This window comes from Macaca mulatta, chromosome 3, assembly GCF_049350105.2.
Source record: "Macaca mulatta isolate MMU2019108-1 chromosome 3, T2T-MMU8v2.0, whole genome shotgun sequence".
Lineage (NCBI taxonomy): Eukaryota > Metazoa > Chordata > Mammalia > Primates > Cercopithecidae > Macaca > Macaca mulatta.
The window spans coordinates 50,948,441-50,961,039 of NC_133408.1; the positions used below are offsets into that span (position 1 = coordinate 50,948,441).

Here is a 12,599-nt window from a genome sequence, read left to right on the forward strand (position 1 = left end):
CAAGTGGCAAATAATACAACTAACTTTTTTGTAAATCAGTTCCTATATACTGATACATAACTTTAACATAGATATATTTTGAGCCAATTTATCAAAGCCTATCTTAGCTCATCACAATATTTGTTTTTTGTTTTTTTGAGACAGAGTCTTGCTCTGTCGCCCAGGCTGGAGTGCAGTGGTGTGATCTTGGCTCACTGAAACCTTCGGCTCACTGACACCTCCGCCTCCTGGGTTCAGGTGATTCTCCCTGCCTCAGACTGCCAAAAGGCTGGTATTATAGGCGCGCGCCACCACGTCTGGCTAATTTTTGCATTTTTAGTAGAGATGGGGTTTGACCATGTTGGCCAGGTTGGTCTCGAACTCCTGACCTCAGGTGATCTGCCCACCTTGGCCTCCCAAGTGCTGGGATTACAGGTGTGAGCCACCACTCTTGGCCAGTCATCACAATACTTAGCTTACAATAAGCCTTACCTTACAATAAGCCTTACTGCATACTATGACTGTTTCTCTTCTCTTTCCCATTCTCCCCGCTTTAACCTGAAACACCTCTGCAATACTACTAACACATAACCTTGTTTAGTCTTTTCAGTTGGGGTTTTGTTTTTTTTTTTGAGACAGAATGTTGCTCTGTCACCCAGGCTGGAGTGCAGTGGCACAATCTTGGCTCACTGCAACCCCTGCCTTCTGGGCTTAAAACAATTCTCTTGCCTCAGCCTGCCAATTAGCTGGGATTACAGGCACCTGCCACTGCGCTCAGCTAATTTTTGTATTTTTTGTAGAGACGGGGTTTTGCCATGTTGGCCAGGCTGGTCTTCAACTTCTGAGCTCAAGTGATCCACCTGCCTCAGCCTCCCAAAGTGCTGGATTACAGGCATGAGCCACTGCATCCAGCCTCAGCTGGGTAATTTTAAATAGAAACTGCCATTCTAGAACTGGAAAACGTGAAACCACATCCACCAGGATGCTCTAGAAGTGAAGGGTCTGGGTCCCCAACCTTGTCTTGGGGACACATTATAAAGTAACACTCCCTCATCCCACTGAAATCTCTTCCAAATCTAAACATCCGGGCTCCACAGTTACTGCTCTCAAATCTAACTGCCCTCACCTGAGTGTTTATGAAGTCTACCAAAACTAGATTGTTCTAACAAGTGACATAATCTATGCTCAATATAATTCAACATACAAACACCTTAAATTTGAAGTTTTATTTGAAGGAATGTTTATTTTTGTAAATTAGTAGTATTCTTACTTAACAATTTTGTGAGTTTCAAGTTTGAGTTAGGAATTTCTCTAACATGAAAAGTTACTTTAAAAAAATAAAGATTTATCAATGAAGCACAAGAATCTAGTACTCAGGAAGCAACTCTTTTTTTTCCTTTACCTCCCACATGACACCAACACATAAGCAATTTTCATTAGGTTACAGACAGGAGAGCTGAAGGAAGTTTATGGATCATTTAACCTAGTGATTCTCGACAGGGAGCACCGCTGCCTGCCATAGGCATCTGGCAGGATCTAGAGACATACTTGGTTTTCACTGCTACCACACAGTGGGTAGAGGGAAGCTCCTGAATGCACAGGACAGCTCCCAGTACAAAAAACTACCTTCCTCATCAGTGTCATGGTGGGAGAAAAAAAAAAAAGATTCATCTAGCCCAAAATGTCAGCAACACTGGGGTTGAGAAAACCTGAGCTAACCTAAGAATCTTATTTTTTTAATTAAAATTTGTTTAATTTCTTTCTCGAAATATACTCAATACATACACTTTAAGAAAGAAGATGAATATATATTCAGAAAACCATTCACTGTGTATTTCTTTTACAAACTGAACACATATACCCAGCACCCAGATGAAGAGAAAGAATATTACCAGTGTCCCTACATGATCCCTTCTCAGTCACTCATTCTTCATTAGGTATTTGCTATGTTTCTCCTCACAAGAATTGTAAGGACCTTATCTGTCTTGTTTGCAGCTATACCCCTAGCATTTAAGACCTTATCTGTCTTCTTTGCTGCTGTACCCCTAACATATGAAAAACTGCTTCACAAATAGATTCAGCATAAACACTGAATAAATTAATTTTAAAAGTAAAAGAGGGTCAGGTGCGGTGGCTCACACTTGTAATCCCAGCACTTTGAGAGGCCGATGTGGGTGAATCATCTGAGGTCAGGAGTTTGAGACCAGGTTGGCCAAAATGGCGAAACCCTGTCTCTACTAAAAATACAAAAATTAACCAGATGCGGTGGCAGACATCCATAGTCCCAGCTACCTAGGAGGCTGAGGTAGGAGAACTGTTTGAACCCAGGAGGCGGAGGTTGCAGTGAGCCGAGATCGCACCACTGCACTCCAGCTTGGGTGGCAAGAGTGAAACTCCATCTCCAAAAAAAAAAATAGTAGAAGAGGACATGTAACACTTCCCTTCTTAGCCCCCATACCTCAGTTTCAGCCCTTGAGGCACCTACAAAGGCTTCCAAGGGACAAAGTTTGAAAACTGCTCCTATAAAATCTAATACCCAAATATCCTAATATTCAAGCTCTTCATCTTCTCACACTATGCTTAGAACAAAGGTAGTAATCAAATGTGGGTTTCTTTCCTTCTGTCTACACATTTCACACCTACCCATGTCACTCAAATTGATCTAAGACCACAATAAAGAAATTCTGCAAATGGAAAAGGTGACAGAGGAAAGGCAGTCCTTAATGTTGAGCCCACTAGAGCAGGGTGAACTCACTCTTAGATATACAGATATACTCACTGCGGGGACAGTAATCCTCATCAGCAGAGACTGTGTGGTCTTTGCAGTGATGGTTGAATCGGTAGTCAATGCTATCATGTACCCAGCCTTTTTCAATGAATAATCCTGGAACTTCATCTGAGAAGAGCCAGTACCTACAAATCACAACCAGTATTAGTAAGACAATGAATAGATCAGGACTGCAGGATGATTTTACTGCTGGAGAAGGTAATTACAGAGTATCACTGAGCATTCAAAACCACAGTTTACGGAATTCTTCCTCTTCAGAACTCTAGACAGATAAAAATTGCAAGGTAAATCAAAGTATATGAGAAATGTTGAAACTGGAGACTAGTTTAGTGTCTGTAATTTGTGTAACTTCTTTCTTTTTTTTTTTTTTTTGAGACAGTCTCGTTCTGTTGCCCAGGCTAGAGTACAGTGGCCTGATCTCAGCTCACTGCAAGCTCCGCCTCCTGGGTTTACGCCATTCTCCTGCCTCAGCCTCCCGAGTAGCTAGGACTACAGGCGCCCGCCGCCTCACCCAGCTAGCTTTTTGTATTTCTTAGTACAGACACGGCTTCACCGGGTTAGCCAGGAGGGTCTCAATGTCCTGACCTCATGATCCACCCGCCTCAGCCTCCCAAAGTGCCACTTCTTTCTTTTTTCTTTTTTTTTGAGACTGAGTCTGGCTCTGTCGCCCAGGCTGGAGTGCAGTGGCCAGATGTCAGCTCACTGCAAGCTCCGCCTCCCGGGTTTACGCCATTCTCCTGCCTCAGCCTCCCGAGTAGCTGGGACTACAGGCGCCCGCCACTTCGCCCGGCTAGTTTTTTGTATTTTTTAGTAGAGACGGGGTTTCACCGTGTTAGCCAGGATGGTCTCGATCTCCTGACCTCGTGATCCGCCCGTCTCGGCCTCCCAAAGTGCTGGGATTACAGGCTTGAGCCACCGCGCCCGGCCCACTTCTTTCTTTTTTCAATGGAAATAGGGTCTCGCTATGTTGGCCAGGCTGGTCTTGAACTACTGGCCTCAAGCAATCCTCTTGCCTCAGCATCCCAAAGTGTTAGGATTACAGGTGTGAGCCACCACGCCCAGCCCCAATTTGTGTAACTACTAATATTTCTCCTTCTTTAGGTTTTACAAAATGTATGCATTTAAAACCTATTATCATTTTTAAAGACTTGTATTTGGATTACATTTCACCTATCACCATCATTTAAGCTTCCTACTTGTGGTATCTTCAAGGGCGTGAATATGTCTCACTTAACTTGCAACTCTAGCATTTGGCAGTTAATATTCAATAATCATCAACAATTCTGTTTCCAAATAGAAATGGAAAACTGAAGAGAGAAGCTTGCCTATTCTTGTACTTTAGGAAATTTTCATAACTAACAGCAATGTAAATAGTCCTAAAGAAAACAAAAATTCGGTTGAGGAACTGACCTATTATGGTTTCGATCTGTGCCAATAGGAGTCCTGCGCATGACTAGTTTGGCCTTGGCAATCCCTTCCTGGAAAGCTTTCTCAGCAGCTGCTTTGTGCTTCCGTATTCGTTCTTCTTCAGCTTGGCGTTCCAGTTTCACTATTAAAAAGACTCAATCAGATATTTTCCTAGTAAATCCCACTCTTACAAATTAAATAAAATATGGAGTAAAAAGTGGCTAGTGTTCAGCAGTTGTTTATAAAATCTTAGTTTGCTTTCCCTAATTCTAATGTTGTAAGAAATGACATGTGAGGCAGCAACATCTAGTCCTCCTACACTCCTTGAATTTTGGTGATATCTCATCCCTAACTCAATGCAAAATCTTTTATCTCCAAAATATCACTTCTTTTTGTTTTCGTTTTGAGGCAGAGTCTTGCTCTGTCACCCAGGCTGGAGTGCAGGGGCGCGATCTCGGCTCACTGCAACCTCTGCCTCCCAGGTTCAAGCAATTCTCCAGCCTCAGCCTCCCGAATGTAGCTGGACTACAGGCACACACCACCACGTCCAGCTAATTCTGGCATTTTTAGTAGAGATGGGGTTTCCCCATGTCGTCCAGGCTCATCTCGAACTCCTGACCTCAAATGAATCACCCGTCTCAGCCTCCCAAAGTGCTGGGATTACAGGCGTGAGCCACCATACCTGGCCAAAATATCACTTCTTAATATATTTTAAACAATCCTGAAGAAATAGTTAACAGTCCATAAATGGGACTAACTGAAACATCTTCTGACAGGTGCACCTACAGGATCCTCAAAAAGATCACGATAAATAAAACCAGTAAAGTAACTATTTCAAAATAAAACATACTTCAGTCCTGAGGAATCTGATAGTAATTTGGCTTAACAGCCCTGATGACAAGAAAAAAAACCCTGAAAAACGGCAGGGGAGCACTTGTGAATAATAATTATTTTACACTGAACACCTCTTTTTCTAATTATTCAGCAAGTTACTGTTAATGATAAAAATTTTATTTCTGATTATTCATTAATTAGGTTTGAAATTTCCCTCAACAACAAAAGCAGCCCACTAATTTTGAAAGTTTTTCCATAATTGTCACAAACCCTGACACCATAGGGTACAGAGCAATGCTATATACATTGTCACAATTTTAAAAAATTGTTCATTGTTTTTTTAGAGACAGGGTCTTACTATGTTTGCCCACACTGGTCTCAAACTTCTGGGCTCAAGCAATCCTCCTGCCTCGGCTTCTAAGAGTGCTGGGATTAGAGGTGTGAGCCATTACACTCAGCCCCAAGAATTTTTAACTCTGATTGTCTTATTGACAATAACATCTACAATAAGATGTGAATCTGGAAAATGCATCTGTCTAAAGATGTTCCTTTAAAAACTTAAGATAAATTCCATTCAAAACATGGAATTTGTTACCTTTGATAAACAGTTTTCTAGCCCAAATGACACTGTATATTTTTAACAATGTTTATAGTAAAAAACAGTACAAAGGTAAATGATAAAAAAGAGAGAGAGAGGGAATGAGTGAGTGATGGCCCAATTACAGTGAAGGAAAAGTTTAGTCTCCCAAGACCACAAACAAAGAAACATAAACCAACTTAGGACAAGTCACCAAAGCAAGACCCAAGTTCTGACTCAGAGGTTACAGCACTGAACTAGTTATCCAAAGACCTGAACTCTAATCCAAATACTGATTTTGGTAAAATATTAATATCATGTCCTTTGTTTCTATACAAATAACAGAATATCATCTTCTTTTCCTTTCTCTTAAGATAAATATAAAACACAGCGAAGCAGTCCAAAAATGCAAGAAGAAATTATTACGTTTCCGATAAAACAGGGCCGAACGTTTTAACCTACATTCTGCTTTATCTGGAGTACAGTTACACTTTTTTTTCTCTTTTTTTGAGACAGAGTTTCTCTCGTGTTGCCCAGGCTGAGTGCAATGGTGTGATATGGCCTCACCGCAACCTCCACCTCCCAGGTTCAAGCAATACTCCTTGCCTCAGTCTACCGAGTAGCTGGGATTACAGGCATGTGTCACCACACCCAGCTAATTTTGTATTTTAGTAGAGACAAGGTTTCTCTGTGTTGGTCAGGCTGGTCTTGAACTCCCAACCTCAGGTGATCCGCCCACCTCAGCCTCCCCAAGTGCTGGGATTACAGGCATGAGCCACTGCGCCCGGCTGCAGTTATACTTTCTTGATAGGTTTTGTTTTGTTTTGAGATGGAGTCTCGCCCTGTCACCCAGCCTGTAGTGCAATGGCACGATCTCGGCTCACTGCAACCTCTGACTCCCTGGTTCAAGCAATTATCCTGCCTCAGCTTCCCGAGTAGCTGGAATTACAGGCGTGTATCACCACGCCCAGCTAATTTTTTTTGTTTTGTTTTGTTTTTTGAGACACAGTCTTGCTCTCTCCCCCAGGCTGGAGTGCGGTGGTGCAATCTTGGCTCACTGCAACCTTGGACTCCCTGGTTCAAGCAACTCTCCTGCCTCAGCATCCTGAGTAGCTGGGATTACAGGCATGCGCCACCACACCAGGCTAATTTTCGTATTTTCAGTAGAGACAGGGTTTCACCATGTTGGCCAGAATGGTCTTGATCTCCTGACCTTGTGATCCACCCGCCTCAGCCTCCCAAAGTGCTGGGATTACAGGCGTGAGCCACCGCGCCCCCAGCTAATTTTTTGTATGTTGGCCAGGCTGGTCTCAAATTCCTGACCTCAAGATCCACCCGCCTCGGCCTCCCAAAGTGTAGGATTACAGGCATGAGCCACAGAGCCTGGATCTTCACAGGTCTTTAAAATTGTAAATACAATGGGCAGGGGCGGTGGCTTACGCCTTTAATCCCAGCAATTTGGGAAGTTGAGGCAGGCGGTTCACTTGAGGTCAGAGTTTGAGACCAGCTGAGCCAACATGATGAATCCCCATCTCTACTAAAAATACAAAAATTAGCTGGGCATAGTAGCGGACGTCTTGTTATTGCAGCTACTCAGGAGGCTGAAGCACGGGAATGGCTTGAACCTGGGAGGCAGAGGTTGCAGTGAGCCAAGATCGCACCACTGCACTCCAGCCTGGGCGACAGAGCAATGCTCTGTATCCAAACAAATAAATAAAATGGAAAGTACACATTATATATGTGTACTCAGGCACAGTATGCATTATATGTAAAAATATTTCAATGGCCTTAAGGTAGTGTAAACTAAAATTTATTTTAAAAGGAATACACATTTTCTAATAAAAGAACTATTCAAGCCGGGTATGGTGGCTCAGGCCTGTAATCCCAGCAGTTTAGGAGGCTGAAGCGGGAAGATCACTTGAGTTTAGGGGTTCAATACCAACCTCCACAAATAATAAAAAGATTAGCCAGGTGTGACACACGCCTGTAGTCCCAGCTGCTCGGGAGGTTGAAGTGGGAGGATCACTTGAGCCCAAGAGGTCAAGGCTGCAGGGAGCTGAGATCACACTGCTGCACTCCAGCCTGGGTGACAGAATGAGACCTTGTCTCAAAATAAAATAAAAAAGAAAATGTTGAAAAAGAACAAGCTGGAAGATCAACACTTCCCTATTCCGAAACTTACTACAAAGTAATCAGCACAATGTGGCTTTCACATAAAGACAGACATACAGATCAATGAAATAGAATTCAGAGTCCAGAAATAAGCTAACGTAGCCTAGAGTCGTATGATTTTTGACAAGTCTGTCAAGGCCATTCAATGGGGAAAGGTTTACCATTTGAAAAAATGACACTGGGACAACTGGAGAGCCACACACACACAAAACAATAAAGCTGAACTTTTACCTTACACTATAAAAATTAGCTGAAAATAAAAGACCTAAATTTCAGATGTAAAACTACAAGATATTTGGAAGAAAACAAGAGTAAATCTTCATGACCCCAGGTTTGGAAACAGATCCTTAAATCTAACATCAAATGTATGAGTAACAAAAGAATAAACAGATAAAACGAACCTCAACAAATTTAAAAAACTTTTGTGCTTCAAATGATACTACTAAGAAAGTTAAAGGACAGGACAGGCGCAGCAGCTCACAGCTGTAATCCCAGCACTTTGGGAGGTCGAGGCAGGCGGATTACTTGAGGTCAGGAGTTCGAGACCAGCTTGGTCAACATGGTGAAACCCCATCTCTACTAAAAATACAAAATTAGCCAGGCGTGGTGGCACACACCTGTAATCCCAGCTACTTGGGAGGCTGAGGCAAGAGAATCACTTGAATCCAGGAGGCAGAGGTTGCAGGGAGCCGAGATCACACCACTGCACTCCAGCGTGGGCACAAAAAAGTGTGAAACTCCGTCTCCCAAAAAAAATTAACAAAAAAAAAAGTGAAAGAACACACAAAATAGATTAAAATATTTGCAGACCAGGTATCTGACAGAGAATTGTATCTAGAATATATAAAGAGCTCTTACAACTCAATAATAAACAACTCAATTTAATAATGGGCAAATGATCTGAATTACTACTTCTCCAAAGACACACGGGTAGCCAGGAGACACATGAAAAGATGTTCAACATCATTAGCCATCAAAGAAATGCAAATCAAAACCACAATGAGATACCATTTCACACCCACTAGGATGACTACCATCAAAAAGTCAGAAAATAACAAGTATTGATGAGGACGGAGAAAAGTCAGAACCTTTAATTCGCTGCTGGCGGGCATGTAAAATTGTGCAGCCACTTTGGAAAACAGTCTGGCAGTTTCTCAAATGGTTAAACATAACCATATGACCCAACAATCTCATTCTAGGTATTAACTCTAAAGAAATCAAAGTACATGACTGCTCAAAAACTCATACACCAATGTTTATGGCAGCATTATTCATAACAGGCAAAAGATGAAAACAATCTAAATGTTTATCAAGTGATGAATGAGAAACAAAACGTGGTATATCCAAATAATGGAATATTATCCAGCCATAAAAGGGAATGAAGTACTAACACATGCTACAACATGGATGAACCTGGAGAACATGCTAAGTGAAAAAAGCCAGCCATAAAAAGGCTGCATATTACATGACTGCATTTACATGAAATATCCAGAATAGGTAAATCCATAGACACAGAGAACAGACTGGTGGTTGCCGGGGGATGGGGACAAGGGAGAAGTGAGTGACTTTTGGGTTTTCTTTTAAAAATGTTTTGGGGCCAGGCGCGGTGCGGTGGCTGGCCTGGCACGGTGGCTGGCCAGGCACAGTGGCTCACACCTGTAATCCCAGCACTTTGGGAGGCTAAGGCAGGTGGATCAGGACTTCGAAACCAGCCTGGCCAACATGGTGAAACCCCGTCTCTAAACACAAAAATTGACCAGGCATGATGGCGCGTGCCTATAATCCCAGCTACTCGGGAAGCTGAGGCAGGAGAATCACTTGAACCCAGGAGGCGGAGGTTGCAGTGAGTCAAGATTGCACCACTGCACTCCAACCTCTCAGAAAAAAAAAAAAAAAGGTTTTGGAAATAAACAGAGGTAGTCTATTTTGTGACTGGCTTCTTTCACTTAGCATAATGTTTTCAAGATTCATTCATGTTGTAGCATGTAAAACATTATGCTAAGTGAAAGTCACAAAAGACCACCTATTTATTATACAATTCCGTTTACAGAAAACATCTAGAATAGCAAATCTGTAGAGACAAAGTAGACTGGTGGTTGCTCAGGGCTGGGGAGGATGAGTGAATGGGGTAATGACAGTTCATGGGTAGGTTTCTTTCTGATTTGATAAAAATGTTATAAAATTGACTGTGGCAATGGTTGTACATTATCTGTGAATCTACTGAAAACACTAACTCATACACAATAAGTGAACTAATTATACTGCATGTTGATTATTTCTTAATAAAGCTGCTTTTTAAAAGTTCAGATTTGATGGTGCCATCAAAGCCCAAAATTTTTAAGTTCTTAAATCTTAAAGGACAGATTACTTAAAGGACAACTTAAAGGACAATCTGAGTTGGTGACTGTGCTAGGGGCTTCAAATATCCTGTCAACCAATTTTACAACAATCTTATCAAGCATATGAGGAAAGTGAGGCACAGGTAAGTAACTTGCCCAAAGGAACATTGTACAGCTAAGTCAGAGCTAGGATCTGAACCCAGGTCAGTCAACTCCCGAGTCCTATGTTGTTTCCACTATGCTTATGTGTAGATTTGGTCCTTTATTGAACCCAGAAAAGATGCCAACATCACACTAACTTATTAACTAATCAGAATGCCAGGCTGAACACTCCAGCTAATATGAAATTATCAATAGAATAAAAAGTAAAATACATACCAATAGGTGCCAGGTTATTACATACAGAAATAAGTAAACAGAGACCCTACCATTACCTCAATAATTTCCTTTCTTTTACTATCTTCTACAGAGTTTCCCCTTTTCTCTCAGCATGAAATTTTACCTTTCATTTCTCTTTCCTGGATTTCCCGTTCCTTCTTAGCTTGAATGGCAAGCAACCTTCTGCTCTTCACAGCACTAATCATGTCTTCAGCTTCTGTATCTACTTGGGGCTCAAACTTCACAATTTCTTTTTTCCTATCAGTTTTGCCTAACCCATTCTCCACTTTTCCATTTTCTTTATTTTTGGCTTCCATTTCTTTCCGTTTCTGTTTCTCTGCTCTCTTCTTATCATTTTCTTCCTTCAACACAGCAAGCCGCTCCTTCCACAACTCTGCAGACATCTGCTGCCTGGTCTCCATGTGGTCTTGCACAGAGTATGTCATGAGGATCCGGTGGCACAGTGCTGTCAAGATCTGTAACTTCTCTTCTGACGTCAGCTCAAAAAATTCAGAGGTCTCCAGCTTTTCTAGGAACTCATCTCGTACCTCATTATCCTCAAATGCAGCTGAATCTTTATTGTCATCTGTGTCTGAGCCCTCGCTTTCCTCCTGAACATCACATCTACGCAAGCAGAGCCGCACCAGCTCTGAAACAGAATGCAGAGTCAAGGGGATTTCCGACAGCTTCATTCCCAATTCACCATAGTCTTCTGCTATCTCATCTTGTAGTAGGGTCTGTAAGAGGATGACCAACACCCTATTAAGGTATAAAAAGCCACCCTTATCTGCACTCAAGGCTTCCATAAGGGACACAGCAGTAATAGGATACTGAGCATCTGGTAAAAGTAGCCCAGAATAACAGCTCAAGAATTCCACCACCATGGCCACATCCCCAAACAGCGTGTTGGGCAGCCCTTCAGGGGTATCCACCAATCTGAATGGTGGAAGGTTTTTGCCAGTTAACTCTTGGTCCTCATACCGCTTCTGTTTTTCTAATCTCTCAAGCATTTCTTTCTCTCTTCGTTCTTTGGCTTTTTCCTTCAACTTCTTTTTCAGTTCCTCCCGTTTCTTTTTCAAATATTCTTTCCGTTGCTCTTCAGACATAGAAGCCCACCTCTTTTTGTGCTCTAGAAGTTCATAGCGTTTTTGAACAAGACTTCGCAATTCTTCTGGGAGACGAGCTCTATCTTCACTAGACAGAAGACGAGCTGTTTTGGAGATAACACAGGACAGGGCGCTCCTCTTGTCCTCCCTGTCTTTATTTTCTTTGTAGTAGGCAATGAGGTGTAGGGCTGCAGGAGGCAGATGTTTATGAGGTTTACTAGAGGACCTAGGTGTACTCCCAGAATTCCGTGGGGTTCGCGTCATCTTCTGTGTACCTTTGGCCATATCCAACAGAGTCATCTGCTTCATTTTGGTTTTAGGAGTCTTCAGTCCCTTTTTGGGAGATTTGGAATTCCCTGTGGATTTCTGTCCATTCAGGATGCCTTTGCTTCTGCCCTTTGCCTTCAAAGGCTTGTCACTGTGCTTTCCTGGTTTCTTGGCAGGTGGGCCTTTTTTAGGAATGTGAAAGTTAGCGTGCAGCTTATTGGGCGACATCATCTTCATCATTTCTTCTAGATGTTCTTCAGGAGATTTGGAATTCTTTGAGTTCTTCACTTTGAGTGGCGAGCCACTCAACGACTTCTTCAAGTGTACGTGACACCATAACTTAGGATTTAGTGGTGAACTAAGAGAAGAGTTGTCTGTCTTGGATTTCTTTGAGGGCTTCCTGTCTGGGGATCCAGTATTCTTCCTCTTAGTAGAAGGGTTGAGAGTCATATACTAGAATTTAAGAATAGGAGCAAAATTAATTTTAAAATCTAAAACTAACTTAAGCAACATTTAAGCATCTTAAAGGCCCTCTTCCCCAGCTATTCAGGTAAAGCTACATATTCATATCTCTTCATAGATACTTTGGCCCTGAAAAAAGCAAAGACATGAACGTTAGCTAAGGTTTTTTACTATGTCAACACAAAATTCCCTTGACATCCAGACTTAATATTAGACATTTCTGCTATGTAACTAGTTCTCTGTTTATATATATTAATGGTTCTTAAATATTTAAACAAAATCTGTGAACC

The 12,599-nt window shown here is 41.9% G+C and overlaps 1 protein-coding gene across 7 annotated transcripts in view; it reads right to left on the minus strand.

The window, feature by feature from the left end:
- Positions 1-12,599, minus strand: part of BAZ1B (bromodomain adjacent to zinc finger domain 1B) — an 83,226-nt gene that overhangs the window by 27,706 nt on the left and 42,921 nt on the right. For all 7 annotated transcript variants that reach the window (XM_077995216.1, XM_077995213.1, XM_028845064.2 and 4 more), the window contains 3 exons: positions 10,599-12,300; positions 4,178-4,316; positions 2,759-2,892 (listed from right to left, as the gene is read on the minus strand). In XM_077995216.1, the coding sequence (XP_077851342.1) occupies positions 2,759-2,892; positions 4,178-4,316; positions 10,599-12,300 (1,975 nt within the window). The remainder of the gene's footprint in view (positions 1-2,758; positions 2,893-4,177; positions 4,317-10,598; positions 12,301-12,599) is intronic.